Genomic DNA, 23,480 nt, shown 5'->3' on the forward strand with positions numbered 1-23,480 from the left:
CATAGAAAGTCTCTCCAAGGAGATCTTCCAATGCTGTTTTCTTGGAAGGTGGTTGTTTCAGCTCAGCTCCTGCTCTGTCTGTCTGGTCAAGAGGCTGCTCTGCTGCAGGGGGGTGGCCACTGGCACCTTCTTTGCCCTCATCCTGCACAGAGGATTAGCAGAAATAAAAAGACTAAGTAAAATCTAAGTACAACATTGACAGGGGTTTCACATTGTTATAAAGGCAAGATTTTAATATAATATGATATAATTTGTATCATTACTCTTAGAGTTAACACGGACACATTTAGAAACATATTTAGAAAAATATGCCATAATAATCAACAAATTATAAAAAATCAATTTAAAGAAAGAGTAAAATAAATACAATACCTGGTTCTGCAACATCAGCACAGCTTTCTCCTTCAGTCTGTGGAATACATCCTCACGTTGGTCTTTCTCTAGATGAGGCAGAGCCCAGAATCTGAAATCTAATGTGGTGCACTCCAGCAGGTGGTTGTACTGTGAAGTGTATCTGTTGTAAGTATAGCTCTCTTCATGTTGCTCACAGTGAGGGAGTCTTCTTCGTTGGATGCCATGTTATGCTCGATCATATGCTTTAAGGACACAGTGGGATTTTATTTGTCACACAGCACAGTGGTGGCCGTTTTGAGTGGCTTTAGAAGCTTCACAATTTCCTCCACATCACGGATGTCTGATCCATCCAAATTATCGATGTCACGGACATTTCTTCGAACGTCGTTGCTTAGGAGAGTTGCTGTCACAGCCGCTTGCAGTTCGAGATAGCGTTCGATCATATCCAGACTGCTGTTCCAGCGTGTAGCAACATCGATGATTAACTTATGCGCTGGAAGCTCTAGTAGTATCTGTTTGGCAGCGAGCGCAGCTGTGGCTTTGGAGCTTTGGTGAAAGAAGGCAGCAATACGCCTCACTCTGCCCAACAAACGGCTCACGCGGGGCACACTCAAACTTGCTTGGCTGGCTTAGTTCAAAGTGTGGGCAAAACACCTGACATGGGGGGCCAGCCCAGCCTCTCTGACAGCATCATCCATATTCCTTGCGTTGTCCGTGACCACAGCAATTACATGGTTGGCCTTTTGAAGCCCCCGTTCACTCACAGCTGATTTTAAAACTTCAGCAATATTAGCTCCGGTGTGTATTTCGAACAATGGGCGTGCTTTGAGAACAAAATTAAATATCTCCCACTCACTGGTTATCTCATAGGTTGTGACCGTAAGATAACTCTGGGTAGCCCTGGAGGTCCAGATGTCAGTTGTAATTGATACACTATATTCTTTTCTGAGGGTCTCAACTACCTTAGATTTTGTTTCCCTGTAATGCGCTGGCATGACAGTCTGGCTAAAGTGGGGGCGTGATGGGATGGTGTATTTGGGCTCCAATGTGTTGACGAGTGGCCTAAATCCTTAATTTTCTATGACAGAAAATGGCCTCATATCTTTTGCCATGAAAACACGATACACCTTGTGATGTCCTTGGCTGTCGCACTCGTCGCCGCAAGTGGGGCTGCAAATCCGCCGGTCAGTGTGGTTTGGCCTACTAATAGGTTTTTACGTGCAGACGGCGGTGACTGGAGCTTCTCACTGTGGTGATGGTTTGTATGCTGCATCATGTTTGTTGTGCTATTGGTGTATATTAACATCTTCTTGCAGTATCTGCACACAGTTTTTGTTTTGTCTGTTACCACCTCACCGCTTTAATTTTTAGTCTTCGGAAAGCCAAAATGCCACCACACCTCCAATTTGAATGAGGATTGGGCTTCCTCAACATCAACATCTACACTTGCCTCCGCCATGTTTGCTACTGTTTAACGCTACAACTTGTTTGCTGCTATCGTGCCTGTAAAGCGAGGTCAAAATATACTGCTTCAGTGCCCCTGCTGTTTAAAACGTTGTAACAGTCTTGGCCTGTCACTTTAGTTTCCCTTTGGTATGTAAGGCTACTACCTGACACTAGGGGGAGGTAGTGTGCTTATTGATCTAGGATTTCAGTAAGGCAATGATAGAAGAAGTGAGATTTGTTTGGAAATGAACAGCATGTTGTCTGCATGCCACTCTTAAGAGTCCAGACTGGGAATCTGTGGGATTTTCTGCTCAGTCAATAAGGATTCTTTAGTCCTTACTGATAATATCCAGGAGGATTGTTCATCAAAAGGACTGTTTAACCCAAGGACACCTTACTTCTATCCTCCTCAGAATCTTCTGGGTCGGTGTACAAGGAGAAAAGTCTAGTTGCTAGCATGGTTTGTGACTGATTATATCGGACTGATTCCAGCCATTGCGTTTCCAGACTTTCGTGCACTTAAGTACAGCAGAAAGGACTTTGTCATTTCTACCTATCCAGATAAGAACTTTTGTACTGCTTTTGTAAATAGTGTTGTTGATGTGTGACTTGTTCCTTCTATGTTGAAATGTTTGACTCTGGCCATGATATGTGTGATTTCCTATCATGTATTGATGGTGGTATGTATTCTTTACCTCTTTCTTTTGTAAATACTACTCACTTTTGCATCTATTTCTTGTCTTACTGAGTATTTAGACCAACACAGATCATAGCCAGTGGTTCCCTCTCTAATATAAATCTTGTGGCAATTAGTCTGGGTCTGAATACTAGACGAATTGTTACATATTGGCACCCAAACAGGGACCTGTAGGCATTTATAATCTCTTGTGTTCAGTGGATATTTCAGATGTTTCAGTATGGCAAGTGAGGCTGCTCTGGGAGAGGATGAATATGGTCCTGAACTGGATTTCTCATCTGAGACTGTTATTACCCGAAGAGACCCATTGGGTGAGTTAATGCACACATTCAGCAACTTGTACATTGATGAAGAAGAAGAGGAGGAAAAGGAAAATAGCTTAGATGATGTGCAGGAAAGGTTTCTACCTCCACCCCCACTTGAATGGGAAAGTGAGCATGACCAAGCTACACCAATAACAACAACAATGATAGTAGAGAAGTTATCAGATTGACTAACTGCACTTGAAGGCAGCTGGGAAGAGAACAAACGGAGGTTGAGTGAGTGTGTTTCTCAAGAGTTGTTGGAATCCAAGTGTCAAACGCTGAAGGAAAAAATGAACTATCGTTTTGATAGAGAGAGAGATAGAATGAAGGAACAACTGGAACTAGCAATAAGGGACTTAGGAAAATCCATGATTGACTGTTTGAAACAGAGGGATGTCCAAATTGAACAAAAGTTCAAATCATTCAATGCTCGCTTGTATAACTCCGCACAGACTATTCCCAATTGCTTTACTCCTTATACAGCATCTCAAAATCAAACTTATAATGTACAGAACATTCCCTCAGTGTATCCAGAAAGTCACACATCCTTGCAGTACAATCTCCCGGTTAAACTTGAGTTCCCTAGCTTCTGTGACACTCAGGAAGAGGATCCTGTAAACTTCATTGAGCCATGTGAAGAGTACTTTGCAGTTCGTCCTCTCAGTGATGCGGAAATTATGGCTGCTTTGACTGCTGTACTCAAAGGTACCGCTAAAGACTGGTGGCTGGCAGAACGGCAAAACATGAGGAGTTGGAAGCAGTTTCGAGAAGTCTTCTTGCAGTCCTTCTTAAGTGAAGACTACGAAGACGTAGCTATTAGAAGATTACAAGAAAGGAAACAAGGGGTTAAGGAATGTATTCGGGACTTTTCTTAGCGGTATCGAGCGTTATGTATGAAATGGAAAAGTGGAATGAGTGAGAGAGACATTGTCCAGGCTGTCCTAAGAAACTGTAACCCTCGTCTAGCTAGTCTGTTAAGAGGGACCGTGAAGGATGTTGCTGAACTAGTGAGGATTGGCACACAAATCAAAAGGGATTTTGAAGAGTCTAAGAGGTATTTGAGTCAAGTTTATACAGCTGACCAAAAGAAGAAAGTTCAATCAGCTCGCTGTCTCCAAGTAGGACCTTGTCATACCAGTACGACCATAGTCCAAACTTCCCATAATTCAGCCATAACTGGAGTCAAGACTGTCACCATCCCTATTATTTTACAAGATCGATACTGTACAGCTATGGTACATACTGGTAGTGCACTCTCTCTCATTAAAAAGTTAACCTGGGAACAGATTGGCAAGAACGATCATATCAGCCCTGTGGTGGTCAAGAATTTATTCTCGCCAATGGACAGCAGCAGACTGCAATTGGAAGAGTGACTTGGAAGTGTGAGATCCAAGGATGTAAGATGGAGCTAACGTTATACATAATGAGTGATGCGGATTTGACTGTGCCAATCATCCTAGGGACGGACTTTCTGATGAATTCTGGATTGACTTTAGACTTTCATAGGTCACAATACATCATACCAGCCAGAGAAGGAAGAGCTGAAGAAACCTTCCCTTTTTTGCCACATGGATCCCAAGCAACAGTAAATTTTTATATAGCCGTACCCATCCCTCCTACATCCAACGAAACACAACTGTCCATCCAAAAACTGGTTCACAGGCTAATACTAGTGTTCAGGTCAGAACCCAATTGGAAAAGTTAATGTTGCAATGGCCCACAGTATGCACTCACGAAATAGGACGTTCCAACCTGGTAAAACACCAAATCCTCACAACTGATGAAGTTCCAGTCAGAAAACGCCCATATAAAGTGTCTCTAGACAAGCAGCAGTTCATTGAATCTGAAATCAATAATCTACTAACCAAGAAGATTGTCAGGCCATCAGCTTCTCCATGGGCAGCACCGGTCGTAGTAGTGCCTAAGAAGGATGGTATTTCAAGATTGTGTGTGGACTATCGTGGTTTGAATGCTAAAACTCACCTCAATGCATACCCTATGCCACAGATCCAAGATATTCTGGAATCTTTGCATGGTGCCACAATATTCAGTACACTTGACCTAAAAAGCGGATACTGGCAGGTGGAAATGGCGCCTGACAGCATCCAGAAAACTTTTCCAATTTTCAACCGGCTCGGAGTGCATCATTACATCCCTAATCTGGACTATACACATACCTGATGAAATCTATTTCAAATAGTGGTGAGAACATGTCTCATCCGTCTCAACCCATAACTGACAGCGATGTTTCTAACAATCATTTTGTGGAAACAACTGAGCAATTGATCTTTTACCTCATTTGTTAGGGATGGGCACGAGTATGTGGCAGCAATGATTGATCATGAAAAAGATGATCGGTGGTGATCATGCATGATGTGACTTTTCACTTAATTCAGAATTCAGTGTCAATTACCTGACAATGACGATATAAATTGTCATTCTATTGCACTTTCCACAGTTGAAAGGTGGAAATTCCAACTCACCGAGTTGAATGGAACACTTCATGGATCACCACAGCAACAACAATACGGAGCATCGCAGCTTTCCCCACAGAAGTGAACACTTGGGGAGACACACACACACCAGTCATGTGACAGTGTCACACGCTCGAGTGTTTCAAACAGCTAGACAGGGTGAGCTAAATGGAACAGAATGCAGCGTCTTCAACTTAACATTTGAAAAACGCGATGGTTACGGCATCTCCTGTTAAGCCAATAGCGATTTGAAAATAGACGTTTCAGACAGTCACTAAAAAGACTGGTGCAAACTTACTAAGATTACTATGGTAACTTGAAGGAAGAACAGACTGACACGCGTTGTGCACATTCTTTCATTGAGTTGGGCTGCAAATTTCCACTTAATGTCAAAATTGATGCATTATATTTTGATTATGCAATCTTTTGTAAATTTTTTTATAGATTATTTGTAATAGATTATTAGATGTAATGCAGCAGTCAAAGATGTTTGTCAGACATGTTATTATATATACAGTAATGTAAATGTCATTGCCCGTTGAGTACTCAATGAGTACTTAATTAGTCAGAGTAATTAAGTAGATAAAATGACCAAAATGCCCATCCCTAGTATTTATCCATGTTGTCATTGTTGTTGAGGAAATAAGCTCAGCAACCTGCGAGAGCCCAAACACTGTACATGCGCTGCGATAGTAGGTAGGCAATTGATCGATGCTGTGATTGGCTGCTGCTGTAAACAATCAATGGGGCTGTACATCTGTTATTTGGTGAGAGTTTATGCAGTTTGCCATGAATAAACCCCAACGCAATGTCAAAATCAATGATAATATACTTACAATTATATGTAATACATGTGGATACTTATTCTGGGATGACAGATGGGGTGACAATGCTTTTTCTTCAGTATACTATACTGCAATAGACTGGCATGTCTTAAGGTCAATTTCTTTAGAAGCTTGTCAGTCAATCATTGTTTTGCGGAATGAAGGCTAAACAATGCTTGAAATTGCCAAAAACAGAAGACTTAATACAAAGGTGTACACAACATTCTTCAGAGACAAAGGACAACTGGCTGTAACAAGGACAGAACGAGATATGGAAGGCCAGATGTACAACTAAACAATAGGGTAAGTATATCAGTCTCTAATTTGAGAAATAGATGCCTCACTTGTCCTCAACTGATAGCTTAATTGAATTCTGCCCTCTCAACACAAGTTTCATGTACAACAGTAAAGAGAAGACTCAGAGGTGCAGGCCTTATGGGAAGAATTACAAAGAAAAGGCCATTTTTGAAACATAAATTTTTTTTAAAGTTTAGAGTGAGCAAAGAAACACGGTAAGGTGCGTGAGAAGTGCCCGAAAAGACAGCCACATATATGGCAAGTACTACAGAAAGCGTGGGGTGAAATGTCACCTGAGTATTTGGACAAACTGACAGCTAGAATACCAAGGATCTGCAAAGATGTCATTGCTGCACCTGGAGGATTATATGCTGAGAACTCTGAAGTAGTAAATCAAATTGTAATAGTAATTTTTCACGTTATTAATGTTCTGACTATATATTGTGATCAGTTGAATGCCACTTTAGTGAATAAAAGTACCAATTTCTTTCCATAAGAGCAAAATCCATACATTATTCCAAACCTTTGGCCACCAGTGTAAGTGCTGGGTGGTATAATAGTACAAACCCTGCGGCTGTGGAAATATGTCAACAAGGAGTTGTGTCGAAAATGTATTTAATCTTAGTATTGTGTCTTGAAATGTTGGAATGTTCCCTGTCTTCCAATCTTAAACCTATTAAAATAAATAAAAGTTGCAAAGGAATAGAGAATTCAACTGATGTGTGGTCACAGGTGTGCTTTTTTGGAACGGCATAAAACATGCTCCATCCATTTAAAATTTCATGTCTGAATTATCCATTTTATAATGTTACTTTTTCTGTTTTGAGTGTTTTGTTTTTGCCGGTTCATATGTAATATCACACCTACTGTATAATGAAATTTCAATTTAAAAATTTTTTCTCCCATTTTCTCCCCAATTTGGAATGCCCAATTCCCAATGCGCTCTAGGTCCTCGTGGTGGCGTGGTGACTCGCCTCAATCCGGGTGGTGGAGGACGAATCTCAGTTGCCTCCACGTCTGAGACGTCAATCCATGCATCTTATCACGTGGCTTGTTGAGCACGTCGATGCACAACTCACCACACGCCCCACAGAGAGCGAGAACCACATTATTGCGACTACAAGGAGGTTACCCCATGTGACTCTACCCTCCCTAGCAAGTAAGCCAATTTGGTTGCTTAGAAGACCTGTCTGGGGTCACTCAGCATGCCCTGGATTTGAACTCATGACTCCAGGGGTGGTAGACAGCATCAATACTTACTGAGCTACCCAGGCCCCTGTATAATTCAATTATTATAAATAATCGTATCTTCTGGTTAGCATCCAAGTTCCAAATAAAAGGACAGAATACTACATGGTTACTTTTTAAGGCAAAGTTTGTAACATCTGCGCCTCTAGCATTGCCAAATTAAATTGCAAATTACTGTTTACAAACAAATTTCCCAAACACTCCTTCATCTTCCATTGGTCAACAAACAGAGAATACTGCCCGAACTCAAACCATTGGTTGAGCTAGTTTTACTGTGTCGAGCTGGTAAGGTCACTCAAACATGTTCCGGTAACACTTTACATCAATGTTCCCTTTGTTGAAGGTTTAAAAATGGGATTAATTAACGATAATTTCCAAATGCATTATAAATCATTCAGCTTGAGTACATGGACATTTATTGAGAGAAAGCTGCATGAGGAACACTCATTCACTTTTTTAATTGTGTCATCTTAGACTTACTTCGACACCTAGGGGTGTGGATGCAGCAACATTCAAAATCAATATTATTTAGTTACATTTGACATTGTAGAAATTCAATATAACACAGTCAGTCGTGATTCATTTAATCCATGAGTGAAAGTGTCCAATTAAAGGGAAGTTACTGAGATTAAGCGAGTAGTATTCAGCTGGTCATGATCTCAACAAGGCAGCCCCCATGTGCGGACCCTCTCCATATAGAATAAGACTGGAGTCCTAATCTCATGTGAGTGCTAATGATTTTTATACCTGTTTCAAAATTACTATTAATTTCTTTAGGAGTAAAAATGTTTAATGAGGAAAAAAGTACTGACTGCAAGATACCAAAGTGGTGTATGTGTTTACATGAGTTAGTAGCATACTCTTTACCCTCATATACATTGCGGCTAGGTCAGTAAGCAGCTTTCTACAGAGCAACGTAGTGTCCCTGTGACGCTGGAGTAAATAACAAACAGTGCATTGGAGGATGACTTCACTATTTATTATTCTATTTTTTATATATTTGCTTTATTTCCTGACATTCTAGAGTTGTTGCTGTGTTTGTTTCATGAACCTCCCTTTGCAACCTGCAGTGGAATCAAATTGTGCTGCAATAGTGGGGTTTCCCTATCAGTCAAACTCTTGGATTCCCCCTAATGTACTGCAAATGCAGACATGAGGGACAGTGTGACAACCGCCAAAGGAAGGGACGGAAACAGGTGTCAGCTTAAGGGGTAAGCTTTTTATTTCTCTTGTTCACTATACACAATATCGGTGTTGTGGGGTTTTTTCCTTGGACGGGTTTTCGGGGCCCCCATGCTCCGTCACTGCTGCCCTTTTATGCCGCTCTCCTCATGTTACTGAAATTAGACACAGGTGTTAGTCATCATTTTAGCTCAGGTGTGAGCGCCCTTACCGCTTTTCTCTCCCGGACGGGCGCTTGACCACGCCCCCGCTGCCACATACCCCCACCGCCCGACTCAGGCCGGGGCGTCATCCGGCCTGCCTACCACTCCCCCCCATTTCTGGAGAAGAAGTCAGCGGCAGCCATCTGCACCCCTGGTCTGTGGACCACCTTGAACTTAAAAGGCTGGAGGGCCAGATACCAACGGGTGATCCGGGCGTTAGTATCTTTCATGCGGTGGAGCCACTGCAGTGGGGCATGATCCGAGCAGAGGGTGAAGGCCCGCCCCAGCAGGTAGTATCGGAGGGTGAGGACCGCCCACTTGATGGCCAGACATTCCTTCTCTACGGTGCTGTACTTAGTCTCCCTCAAGGAGAGCTTCCGGCTAATGTACAGCACCGGACGCTCCTCTTCCTCCACCACCTGCGAGAGTACGGCCCCCAACCCTCTGTCTGAAGTGTCCGTCTGCAAAACAAAAGGGAGAGAGCAGTCAGGTGCATGCAAAAGCGGCCCCCCACAAAGTGCAGCTTTAATCTGTGTAAACGCCTGTTGGCACTGCTCCGACCATTGGACCGGATCTGGAGCCCCCTTTTTAGTAAGGTCAGTCAGCGGGCTGGTGACATCCGAATAATTAGGTACAAACCGTCTGTAATAGCCAGCCAGCCCCAGGAACTGCCTCACCCCCTTTTTGGTCTTGGGTCTAGGGCAAGTCGCAATCGCCGCGGTCTTGTCAATTTGGGGACGCATCTGGCCATGACCCAAGTGGAACCCCAGATACCGTACCTCCACACGCCCAACCGCACACTTTTTCGGGTTTGCCGTGAGCCCCGCCCGCCGCAGCGATTTCAGGACGGCCCTCAGATGTTGTAAGTGCTGCTGCCAATCATTGCTATAAATGATGATATCATCTAGATAGGCAGCGGCGTAAGCAGTATGCGGTCTGAGGATCCTATCCATGAGCCCCTTTGCTCATGACATCATAGACAATATCTAGACAAAGCAAGAATTTTGACTCTGAGGGAGAGAGAGAAGAGAGTGAGGCATTATAGGAGAGCGGACGGAAACAGTGGTATGGGGTGAGTGAGGCATAGGCACTATAACACATGCACATGCATAAGGAAGGGGCGGGGGGTTGGTAGTAGTGGTCAGGAAAAGCCCTATGTTGTGTTGTCAAGGTTGCTGTGGGTCTCCTCAAAGGTTTATAGTTTGTGGTATAGAGGCAGGACTGTTTCTTTTGTTACGGATTTATAAGTGACAATTACAAGTGACAATTTGATTGCATTTGTGCCTGAATTACAAATATGCAAAAGTATGAAAAAGGTAAGCAAGGATAATAATTTTTAATTTTAATAATTCATTCTTTGGAATTCTGTTCGGAGTTGACATGTTTTTCACTGCAATCTGCAATATTCCTATACTGTCACATTTCCAGTTTCAGATTAGTTTTGGATCAGTCCAAAGGAATATTGTATTGCTCAGAGGTTGCTCTTTCATAGCTCAGGAGATTTAATAGAGGTCTTAGTTATGTTTTATTGAAGTATATCAACATTGTCCAAGATGGTTGGAAAAAAAATAGGCACAAATATGATTTTTTTTTTACATAGAGTAAAAGTATAGAGCTATAAAATTGGGTCTATTTTAAAATGTAAAATAATGAAAAAAATAATAATATTTGAGTTAATTTTGAAATCTGGTGTGTTTGCATATTTGAAATTGGTATCTTCGCTGCAAAGATATTTTTGTCTTATTGTCCTATAAAAAATATCTAAACACCCTTTAAACAAGAAAACTGACAAGATATGCAGTCTTGTTTTTAGAGAAATCTTACTATTTTTTATAGTTAGAATTTAGTGAATTCACTTAAAACAATTTACATTTGTACATTTGTTTTCCCTTTGGATCCAGTTTTTTTTTTTTCTCATCCCATTGACAATTTTTACATTTAATTGTTTTTCAAGTTATAACCATAAACGATACAAGATTTTGTAGATTTCTCTGAAAACCAGACAAAATATCTTATACAAAATAATTTTCTTTTCAAGTAAATTAGTTTTAAGAATTTGTATTAACTGAAAAGGAGGCAAAACGTCTAGGTTACGTATGTAACCTCCGTTCCCTGATGGAGGGAACGAGACGTTGTGTCAGAGAAGCGACACTAGGGGTCTCTCTTGAGCGCCGATATTCATCTCTGGACTATGAAAAAAGGCCAATGAGAGTTGGCAACCAGTATTTGCATGTCCCGCCCCCGGACATACGGGTATTTAAGCGGTGCAAATATGGGAGTTCATTCAGGATTTTTCTGAGGAGCCGGAAATGATCCGGCCACAACAATGGCTCGGCTCAGCGACGTGGCAGGGGAGACACAACATCTCATTCCCTCCATCAGGGAACGGAGGTTACATACGTAACCTAGACGTTCCCCTTCTGTCGCTCTCTCCACGTTGTGTCAGAGAAGCGACACTAGGGGTCCACTTATAAAAGTGCCATGCGCTGAGCCGTGTACGTGAACTTCTGAAACAGGAGCGAGCAGGTATTCTTACGTGCAGGACGACCAACTGTATCAGGCTGCACGTACCCTTCCCCAATGCCTCATTTAAGCCATCAGGATTCCTTATCGTTACCCTGGAGGGGAACAAGGTGCTGGCCGCCAACCTGGGAACTGCGACCCACGAGGGCTAGGGTGGAATCGACCAGTGTCCCAAACCTGAGATCTCCTGGGAATGAAGGTGCACTGTTTCCCCTGGTTAGGGGGAAGGGCGCTAGGTGCAAGCGATTCACCCGGTCAGATCGTGGGCGTGCCACCGAGTTCTATGGGCTTGGTACCTGAGAAAACACGGGACGATACTGACTCAACTCGGAGATTGTAGAATCTCGCAAAAGTGTTAGGTGTTGCCCAGCCCGCTGCTCTACAAATGTCTGCTAGGGCAGTGCCCCTAGCCAGTGCCCATGAGGACGCAACACTCCTGGTGGAGTGAGCTCGGACCCGCAAGGGGGGGCACGGCCTGGGTGTGATAAGCCAGGGAAACGGCGTCGACAACCCAGTGGGCGAGTCTCTGCTTGGAGACAGCATTTCCTTTTTGCTGTCCCCCAAAGCAGACGAAGAGCTGCTCAGAGCGTCTGGTGCTCTGTGTGCGGTCCAGATAAATACGTAAAGCGTGTACTGGACACAGCAGTGAAAGGGCTGGGTCTGCCTCCTCCCGGGGCAGCGCTTGCAGGTTCACCACCTGATCCCTGAAGGGCGTGGTAGGAACCTTGGGCACATAGCCCGGTCGCGGTCTTAGGATCACGAAAGTATCTGCCGGACCGAACTCCAGGCAAGCGTCGCTAACAGAGAACGCATGCAGGTCCCTGACCCTCTTGATGGAAGCGAGCGCGATCAGCAGGGCAGTCTTGAGAGAGAGGGCCCTGAGTCCAGCTGAGTCAAGCGGCTCGAAGGGGGGGTCTCTGGAGGCCCGTAAGGATGACTGAGAGATCCCAGGAGGGGAACAGGTTAGGCCGGGAGGGAGTTATCCTCCGGGCACCTTTTAGGAACCTGACGATTAAGTCATGCTTACCAAGAGACTTGTCGTCCACCGTGTCGTGGTGGGCCGCGATAGTGGCGACATACACCTTGAGGGTGGAAGGGGACAGCCTCCTCTCCAGCCTCTCCTGAAGAAACACGAGCACTGACCTAACTGCGCACTTCTGCGGGTCTTCGGCTCGGGAATAACACCAGTCCGCGAACAGATGCCACTTTAGAGCGTAGAGATGCCTGGTAGAGGGGGCTCTGGCTTGATTGATTGTATCTATGACGGTCGGTGGTAGGCCGGCTAGATCTTCCGCATCCCGTCCAAGGGCCAGACGTGGAGGTTTCAGAGGTCTGGGTGCGGGTGCCAGAGCGTGCCCCGTCCCTGAGAAAGAAGGTCCTTCCTCAGGAGAATTCGCCAGGGAGGGGCTGTCGTGAGGAGCGTGAGGTCCGAAAACCAAGTCCAGGTAGGCCAGTAAGGGGCTACCAGAATGACTTGCTCCTCGTCCTCCCTGACCTTGCATAGCACCTGTGCAAGAAGGCTCACTGGGGGGAATGCGTACTTGCGCAGCCCCGCAGGCCAGCTGTGTGCCAACGCATCTGCCACGAGGGGAGCCTCTGTCCGGGCATACCAGAGCGGGCAGTGGGAGGTTTCTTGGGAGGCAAACAGGTCTACCTGAGCCTTGCCGAACCGGTCCCAAATCAGCTGGACTGACTGGGGGTGGAGCCTCCACTCTCCGCCAGGCAAGCTTCGTCTTGACAGCACGTCCGCTATCACATTGAGGTTGCCGGGGATGTGAGTGGCGCGCAGTGAATCCAGTCGCTGCTGACTCCAAAGGAGGAGACGACGGGCGAGCTGTGACATGTGGAGGGAGCGTACTCCGCCTTGGCGGTTTATGTAGGCTACGACCGTGGTGCTGTCTGTCCTGACTAGGACGTGTTTGTTCCGAATTAACGGAAGAAACTTCTGCAGGGCCAGAAAAACAGCCAGCAGCTCTAGGCAGTTGATATGCCAGCGCAGCGGGCCTCGGTTCCACCGGCCTGCGGCTGCGCGCCTGTTGCATACGGCGCCCCAACCCAATTTGGAGGCGTCGGTTGTGACCAGAACGCGTCGGGACACCTGCTGCAAGGGTACTCCTGCCCTTAGGAAGCAGAGGTCTGTCCAGGATTTGAAGGTTTGGCGGCAGGCAGAGGTAACTTTTATGTTGTGCGTGCCATGCTCGTCTCGGGACTCGAGTCCGGAGCCAGTGCTGAAGTGGTCTCATATGCATCAACCCCAGCGGCGCGGCCGCCGCGGAGGATGCCATATGCCCCAGGAGCTGTTGGAAATGTTTTAGCGGGACCATGGCGCCTGGCTTGAAGGAAGCGAGGCATTTCAGCACTGACTGAGCACGATCGTTGGAGAGACGTGCTGTCATTGGGACTGAGTCTAACTCCAGACCGAGAAAAGAGATGCTGTGGACCGGGGAGGGCTTGCTCTTTTCCCAGTTGACCTGAAACCCCAAACGGCTGAGGTGGCTGAGCACCTGGTCTCTGTGTGCGCATAGTAACTCTCGGGAGTGGGCCAGTATGAGCCAGTCGTCGAGGTAATTGAGTATGCGTATGCCGGCTTCTCAGAGTGGTGCAAGAGCTGCCTCTGCGACTTTCGTGAAGATGCGAGGGGACAGAGACAGGCCGAAGGGGAGGACTTTGTACTGATACGCCTGGCCGTCGAACGCGAACCTTAGGAAGGGGCGGTGTCGAGGGCGAATTGAGACGTGGAAGTACGCGTCCTTCAGGTCTACCGCTGCGAACCAATCGAGATGCCGGACGCCAGATAGAATTTGTTTCTGGGTGAGCATTTTGAATGGGAGTTTGGACAAGGTCCGATTGAGAACTTGCAGGTCCAAGATTGGTCATAAGCCGCCGCCTTTCTTGGGTACAATGAAGTAAGGGCTGTAGAAACCCTTCTTCGTTTCGGTTGGAGGGACAGGCTTTATCGCGTCCTTTAATAGAAGGGAGGTGATTTCTTCGCGCAGGGAGAGGGCATGTTGGCCGTGTACTGTGGAAAAATGGACGCCCATGAAGGGGGGCGGAGACCTGGCAAACTGAATTGCGTAACCGAGTCGAATGGTCCGGTGCAGCCAGCGTGACGGGTTGGGCAGTGAAAGCCACACCTCTAAACTCTGTGCTAGGGGCACCAAGGGGACGGGTTTTTTTGGACGTACCCGGCAGGGCTTCGTAGCGGTGCGGAACAGGTAACGCGGCATCGGGAGGCAACGTGGCGTCCCGAGGCTCTGGTGCTGAGAATAAACTCAAAGCACTTACCTTGCTCCGCGCACCCGGCGGGGGGCGGGTTCATGACTGAGGAGGAGGTCTGGTGTTGGCGTCCTCTGGACTCGTCTGAACCGGCTGGCCGGGGAACAGTCGTGGCGCTGAAGGCGGGGACACCGCGTCCATGGAGCTGGGACTGTTGAGGCCTGAAAGCAGAGTGCCGTGAGAACGGCATTTGCGGCCCATGTGCCCCAGAGACAAAGGAAATAGCTCTTTTATTGAGAATTGGGGTACCGCAGCCCGTGTTAGGGGGTGAGGCAAATGAAAAAACAAAGGATTCTCCTCCCGGCCCTCCACCGGGGGATGGAGCGGTCTTACCACCTCCGGAGCTAACGTCTTGGGCTCTGGGTGCGTTGTCTCAGGAGCGCCTGGGAGCCTTCCGGGTCCTCGAGGGGGTCCGTGAGACAACCAAGCAGCGCGCCCGGTGGCGCTGTAGGCATTCGCTGTCAGCGAGGAGGTTGCTCTACAGGTCCAGGAAGGGAGTACGGAGCGACCTCGCCAGGTGGTAGGGGTACCGGGGCATAGATGGATCGCAACCGCCCTATCCACCTGGGGAATCGCCTCGTACCTATGGCACGCTCCGCCATCGAGGGTGGCGAGGGCGGACGAGCCTGTGGCGATGTGACGAGTGGAGAGGGGTGCTCTCCACGAAGACGTCAGCTCGTCATGCACTTCCGGGAAAAACGGGACCGGGGGGGGCGAGGCTGTGAGCGGCGCCCAGACCCCAGGAACCAGTCGTCGAGCCGTGATGGTTGTGGGGAGGATGGAGGGTTCCAATCCAAGCCCACGTTTTCGGCTGCGCGGGAAAGCATGTCCGTCATCTGTGCGTCAGCCTCAGCCTGGGCATGCAGGCCCGAAAGCGGCAGCCCAGGGGAGTCCTCAGCATCAGATAACCCGCCCTCCGATGCCGCGTCGAGCTCATCGGCTTCCATCGCAAGAGGGTCGGCTGACTGGCTGTGAGGTGAGTCACTGCTACCTCGAGCACGGACGGGACTCAACGAGCGTGTCGGGGCATGGGTGGTCCGAGGGGCTGCACCCGCTGCCATCCCCAAATCGCCTCCATCGCCAGCCGCATCGTCCTCAATCCCGTGGGAAGGAGCGACACGGGGGGCGGCTGGAGTGGCTTGCTCACGGTTGTAAGCGAGCCACGATCGCAACGTTGTCATGGTCATGTTCTCGCAGTGAGAACATGAACCATCCACAAACGCAGCCTCGGAGTGATCGCTACCCAGACACACGAGACAGCGCCTGTGGCCGTCGGAAGCGGAGAGCACTCTACCACATCCAGGAACAACACAGGGGCGGAAGGGCATCTTTATAAAGACGCGTCCTTAAAAGGACGTTCAACGCCGCTGTGTTTTGCTCTTTTAGAGGAAATTACTCTTTAAATAAAATCACTCTTTTAGGAAAAAAACTCATGAGAGTTTTTAAATCTGCACTGTCGATGCACCCAGGGGCAGGAATGCACAGCCGTGCAAACAGGAGAAAGCCGCTGTTGTGCGCCGTAGAATCCAACAGCATGCAGCAGAGGGATAACAGGAACTCGGTGTGTACACGCAGCAGTTGCAGACACGACCATCGGCTCCGAAGAAATTTTCTGAATGAACCCCCGTATTTGCGCCGCTTAAATACCCGTATGTCCGGGGGCGGGACATGCAAATACTGGTTGCCAACTCTCATTTGCCTTTTTTCATAGTCCAGAGGTGAATATCGGCGCTCAAGAGAGACCCCTAGTGTCGCTTCTCTGACACAACGTGGAGAGAGCGACAGAAGGGGAAACACCGTTTTTGACCAAGGAAATGTGTGAGATTAGTAGGATCTTTTTCTCAGGAGAAACTTTTTACTTCAAAAGTAAATTTAATCGCAATCCTCTCTAGGAAAACCAATTGAGATCTCAAGGGGATCTCATTTATAATTTTTCTTCCAGCATGGTTAAGTCATGTCTTAAAGTGAGTTTGTTTTAACTCTCAGCACTCTCTTTTCAAAGTCTTGATTTCACTGTGTTGTGCTGTGCTAGAGTTAATAATCTTATTTCAGGAGTCTTTCATCATCAGTGTGGTGTGATGGGTCAGTCTGTACTGCCTGTCCTATGAGCTGATGAAAGTCATACTAGATTAGAGTCATCTTGCGTAACTGTTGAATATTTAGTGATCTCTTTTTTATTTCTTCAAAGTATGGACACTCACGCCACATTCAAAAATGAATGAATTTCTTTGTGTTAGATAACATAATTTCAAACCAATTGGCATTTATTTGAATAACTGTACAAGCACACTTTTCTATGCAGCCCCAAAAATGCGTTTCCTCACAAAACAATTTGCATTTCCTTGCAATAGTTTTTTATTCCTTCACAATTCATTAAGGTTTCCTGCAATAGATTTATCCATGTATTATGAAAATTAAAAATGGTTTTAATACTGTATATACTGTATTTAAGCAACAGTATTTGTAGTAAAATTGACCATGTTTTTACTATAGTAACTATAGTTTAACTATTTTATTTGTAGTAAAACCATAACCACAAATTTACCAGGTTTTATACTGTAACCATATTGTAATCATAAGTAAAACCATAGTAGGCTAATATTACGGGGCGACTAAAACTATATGAAAATATGGTGATGAAAAAAATGGTTACTTCAGTTTTACTATGTTATACGATGATTAAAACTATGGTTTCCACCTAAATAAATAAATAACTATAATTTCTCTTTAGTAAGAGTGATGGGTTTAAACCGTGGTACATGTGGCCTACAACACATTAACACATTTTTTGTTTGTTTATTTTGAGGAAAATATAGTTCCCCTTCTGTCACAGCCGTGCAAACAGGAAACTGCTGTTGTGCGCCGTAGAATCCAACAGCATGCAGCAGAGGAATGTCAGGAACTCGATGTGTAACACGCAGCAACTGCAGACACGACCATCGGCTCCGAAGAAATTTTCTGAATGAACTCCCATGTTTGCGCCACTTAAATACCCGTATGTCCGGGGGCGGGACATGCAAATGCCGGCTGCCAACTTCTCATTGGCCTTTTTTCATAGATCAGAGGTGGATATCGGCGCTCAATAGAGAGACCCCTAGTGTCGCTCCTCTGACACAGCGTCTCGTTCCCTCCATCGGGGAACGGAGGATACATACGTAACCTAGACGTTTTAAAAACTGAATGATTAGGATTTTTATTGGAATTGGAACATATTGGAAGGGAACCCAAAGTAATTGCAATGGAAAGCTAAAAATAAATGTTATACCTGTCTTCTAAGGGGCTTCATGTTTTTCAAGCAAACCATTTCATGAAAATAAGTTTTGTCAGGTTTTATTTGATAAACTGTTTACAATGAAAGCAATAGCTATTGTGACACTTTCTGGTTGTCAAACATGTCCATAGTTCCCCTTCTGTGGCTCTCTCCACGTTGTGTCGGAGAAGCGACACTAGGGGTCTCTCTTGAGCGGCGATATATACCTCTGTTCTATGAAAAAAGGCCAATGAGAAGTTGGCAGATGGTATTTGCATATCCCGCCCCCGGATATACGGGTATTTAGGTGGGGCAAATACAGGAGTTCATTCAGAAAATTTCTTCGGAGCCGATGGTCATGCATGCAGTCTGCTGCGAGTCACACACCAGTTCCTGTTTAATCCTCTGACGCTCTGCATGCTGTTGGATCTGTCCCTCCAACCGAATGGTTTCTACAAAGCCCTTACTTCATTGTACCCAAGAAAGGTGGCGGCTTACGACCGATCTTGGACCTGCGAGTTTCAACCGGGCTCTGTCCAAACTCCCTTTCAAAATGCTCACCCTGAAACTGATTCTGTCTGGTGTCCGGCATCTAGATTGGTTCGCAGCCCTCATGGGTCCGCAGTTCAGCGGAGGAACTCGCCGACCCAAGCCACTACGGGTACTCTATCTACCCTGTACTGGAATAGGTGCTCCACAGGTTAAGGCCTCCTGTTCGGACTCCCCCTGTGTGTATTTCCACGGTACTGTCCCCTCACGAACGGACCCCCGTGTCTCCCTTAGGCAGTTCCAGCTGCCTCGGTCGCCGTGCTGTAGCAACTCCCCCCTCCACGAGGCTGGATCTACCACCGCGCCAACTTTACCACATAGGTCCTAAACGGCCATGTGATGTATTCGCCACCTTTACCTCCCCTGCAGGGTAGGTGTGGTCTCCGCAGGGTCTTCTCCCCCTGAAAGAATAGGGAACTGGGTAAGACCCCCTTCCCTTAATGCATGTAAGGGCCCCGGCCGTAATTGCTCTATGCGAGCAAAATAGAGAGAAAAGAGGCCCAGCCAGGCTTGGTCTGTTCCCAGGTTGGCAAGCATCACCTTGTTCCCCTCACTAGGGTAACCAGAAGGATTCTGATGACTTTTATGGGGCATTGGGGAAGGGTACGTGCGGCCTGATACAGCTGGTCACGTCTGCACGTAAAAATACCTGCCCCTTCTGTATCAGCATTTTACGTACACGGCTCAGTGCATGGCTGACAGAACGTGGAGAGAGCGACAGAAGGGGAACGTCTAGGTTACGTATATAACCTCCGTTCCCCGATGGAGGGAACGAAACGTTGTGTCTTCCCTGCCACGTCGCTGAGCCGAGCCACTGTTGTGGCCAGACCATTTCCGTCTCCTCAGAAAAATCCTGAATGAACTCCCGTATTTGCCCCGCCTAAATACCCATATGTCCGGGGGCGGGATATGCAAATACCGTCTGCCAACTTCTCATTGGCCTTTTTTCATAGAACAGAGGTATATATCGGCGCTCAGTAGAGACCCCTAGTGTCTCTTCTCTGACACAACGTCTCGTTCCCTCCATCGGGGAACGGAGGTTACATACGTAACCTAGACGTTAATGTGATGAACAACACCTTTAGTTACTCAGCTAGTTCACCTGTGTGAACTTGCAGGGAACTGACTTTATACAGCCAATATAAATGACTGTGACACCATTTGATTAAAAGTAACAGCAAAAATTGCCAACAAAAGTTAGAAAAGTTGTCAAAGATCTTTAGTTCTGATATAAGCTTTAGCAGATGCCACTGGGTTTGACGTCTAATCCAGTGGCATATACACATTTTTAAGTGTCGTTTAAGATTCCAGATGTTTTTTTAGGGTCATTGTATTTAAAGAGAAAGTAAGGCACCAAATGTAGCAAAATGGCCTGGTTGTGTTAATTGTGTTGGATCAACTAACCACTTCCAGATGCTGTGAGGGCAACAACATGCGGAATGTGGGATAGACAGAGGCATAAATTGACTTTTTAAGGCAATATGCCCATAAACACATGAACTTGAATGTCGTATATATAGATGGAGTTTACCTCAATCTTTCTTGCCTTTTGTAGGTTTATATACACCTTCAAGCATGCACACACACACACACACACACACACACACACACACACACACACAGTAATAACATGAGGCAGGGCTGTGCATATTTCATCACTTGTATTAGACGGCCGGAGCCTGGAAGACAGCTAAGCTATGCCGGGAATGTCATAGGGGTTTCACAACATCTGCAGAAAGAGTATGTGTTCATCTGTTCCTCAAAGAATATACTGATGTCCCTTCACATCTGAGCGCTCAGGGCCCCAGACTCTAGGGAGTATCAAATGAATGTACAGCCAACATAAAAATAGCCTAGAAGGGTTTGTGGTTATTAAAAAACTTGTGGTTATTGAAAAGCGTAGAGATAATTTTATTGCTATTATTTTTTTCAAAGCCCAGGAGATTTAACATACTTAGTTGTTTCTTATGCATTGTTTCTTCTAAAATCTCTTAGGAGAAAAAAATATATACAAATGAGAGAGACAGACAATTTATGTGGATAGTAAAGCTCAGATAAATGAGCACAACCGTCAGGTAAGTAAAATTCCCATTCATTTTCTCCATAAAGAAATTAATCTTTAGTGATAATGTATAAAACTTGCAAGACACAGCTACCAGGAGCTCTGAGGATGATAAGTGATCAGATATGATTTTGAAGTAGCCACAAGTCAGTGTAATTTCAACATAATTTTTTTACAAATTGAGTTTAATTATTTTATTACTGATAAAGAACTACACTACCCATAATCCTATAGAGAGCTCCACCAATCAGAGAAGTCATTACCATGGAAATTGCAACAAATGATTACAGCAGTCACAACTGTACACTACTTTGTAATACAGTCATATCTGATTCAGTTACAGCACTCACAGGTAAAAGGAGAAATATAGTTTTTAGCTAATTGGGGTTTACAGCAGCATTGATCAGCGCATAAAAAGACATTTGTATTTGATGTCTAACAAATATCAGATTAAACTTTGTGATTCTTTTGCAAATCCTTTAAACTTTGGTATTATTGCAGTAAAATAAACTGCACAGTCACATTCCTGAGCTTTCATTTAACATATGATTTGCCTATTTAAGTGCTAAACACTTTTATATTCATATTCATATTTCTACCATATGCCCACTAGGTGCCGTTTATATGCACCGCAGATGTTTTAAGGCCTTATTTAGTAATTTTATGTAACATTAATGCAGAAGAGATGATTATCTCTGAAATGTTCAGATTCTAAACTTTCAAATGATACCCTATATGCCTGACATATATGTATGTACTTGAGCATTTAAGCATAAACTTTTTTTGTGATATAGCACACCCTTTTGGACCCGTCAAGTTAAAAGACTTCCTGAATTACTGAAACAGAAACTTCATAACTGACTGTTTTGGAATGCTCTACATAGCCAGCGTCTCATGCTATCACAATTGATTTCAATAGAGTGTAAAAGTGCCCGCTTCACTTTTTCAACCTTCTTAGTTCAAGAAGTGTTTTACAAAGTCTTCATGAAAGTGTTCTAATTCATAAACCAAACCATTCAGTTCCGAGGTGAATCACAAGATTAAAAAGTTTGATTTAAAGCAAAAAAAGAATTTAAAAAATCACATAAAAGACAAAGGTGTGTACTTAAAATCTTTCATGAGGTAATCAACTACACTCCAATGAAGCATTGCAAATTATGTAATTTAATTCAAATTTATGGAAATATCTAAAACTATTAATTTAGTGAAGTATAGAAGCAATATAATTATAGTTTATTACAAAATGTTCAGATACATACATACAACTATATAAGTAGTTTGTGGTGTAAGGATACTGACTCGATTGTGCCATTCACAGTGCATCATGTGAGTTGGCAGTCGCTGCAGAGATTGTTTGATTGGTGAAGTGTTTCTCTTCAGGATCATGGGTCTGTCTTTAAATGTTTTAAGTTAAATCAGTTACCCCATGGAAAAATGTATGGGATTTTTACTTTCGAAGCCAATCTGTCGCACTCTATAGAGTTTATTAGCATTAGCATGTTGCTAAGCTAACAATTCTAATATAAGCTTAAAAATAAATAGCACACATCTTTAATAAGATTTAACTATTTTTAATCTATACTTGTGGTGTTACTATTAATGGTATGTTTTATTATTTAAAATTTTATATTACAATTAATATTTATCTTTGTTCTCATTTTGGATGTATTTGTTTCAACGGAGTTTGTTGCAATACATGGGATTGCCTTCACCACAAAGGATACATTAGATTGTTGCCTTAAAGTTTGGCCAAAGGGAAGTATGTAAGAAGGCAGCATAATCATACTGCCTACCTTTTGGGCAATTGGTCCTATTATGACTTTAACTTATGCCTACATAGCCAGCTTCCTATGTTTTTTTTGCAGAGCGGATTACTGTATTCTGTGGATCATGTGGCGATGAACTATTCCCAGCCACTATAAATGTTATTGCTTGCTCATATTACATAGATTTTCAATCATTTTCACATGGGGGCCTCATGCGTGCTAGATCAATATTTCTTTATGGCTTTGATCCAGGACTGATGAGTTGATGAAGTGTTTTGCAACACTCAAACCAAAGTGATAAATATTCTGTGATTTGAATGGGTTCGTCTACTGTGGCAGCGGGGGCGTGGTCAAGCGCCCGTCCGGGAGAGAGAAGCGGTAAGGGCGCTCACACTTGGGCCAAATTATGACTAACACCTGTCTCTAATTGCAGTAGAGTGAGGAGAGCGGTGAAAAGCCAGCGGCCGCAGAGCAGAGGGGGACCAGAACAAGCCAACCCACTGCGCTTATGTTATTGTGTGTTGCTTTTGTTATAATTATTTTTTGAGACAGACATTAAAACCCTTACCTTTTTCCCTGGAACCTTCGTTTCCTGTCCTCCTTCCCGTGAGGGTTCTACATCTACATACCTCACTCACTGCTGATAAATCTATCCTTGTCTGTCTTTCACGACTTCAGGGAAGTTCACATGACTTCCTAATGTCATTATTTAGTGAGAGTTTGGCCTGAATGCTAGTGAACACACCCTGAAGGAAAGGGTAGTCTTACTGAACTCATGCCACATTAAAGACAACATGTGACACAGCCTGCCACTCATATCTTGACCTGAACAGTTTTGATAGTATCAGATGGTAGAATAAAGAATACCAAGGCAATTTATGAAAAACATGTTAATACCATTTCCAAACAACATGGTAGTACCATGATTGGTGTTTATTTACCATGATACTTAATGACTGGCATAACAAGATACTCTGAGGTTCTCCGAAGGTCCCTTAACATTATTAGGTATAAACAATAAGTA

At 44.9% G+C, this 23,480-nt stretch overlaps 1 protein-coding gene across 1 annotated transcript in view; it reads left to right on the forward strand.

Annotated features, from left to right (window-relative positions):
• Positions 1–2,717: 2,717 nt before the first annotated feature.
• Positions 2,718–23,480, forward strand: part of LOC127635487 (A-kinase anchor protein 2-like) — a 45,782-nt gene continuing 25,019 nt past the window's right edge. The window contains exons 1-2 of the mRNA XM_052115581.1: positions 2,718–2,928; positions 3,286–3,611. Coding sequence (XP_051971541.1) covers positions 2,718–2,928; positions 3,286–3,611 — 537 coding nt within the window. The remainder of the gene's footprint in view (positions 2,929–3,285; positions 3,612–23,480) is intronic.

Source organism: Xyrauchen texanus, chromosome 43 (assembly GCF_025860055.1).
Source record: "Xyrauchen texanus isolate HMW12.3.18 chromosome 43, RBS_HiC_50CHRs, whole genome shotgun sequence".
NCBI classification, from domain to species: Eukaryota; Metazoa; Chordata; class Actinopteri; order Cypriniformes; family Catostomidae; genus Xyrauchen; species Xyrauchen texanus.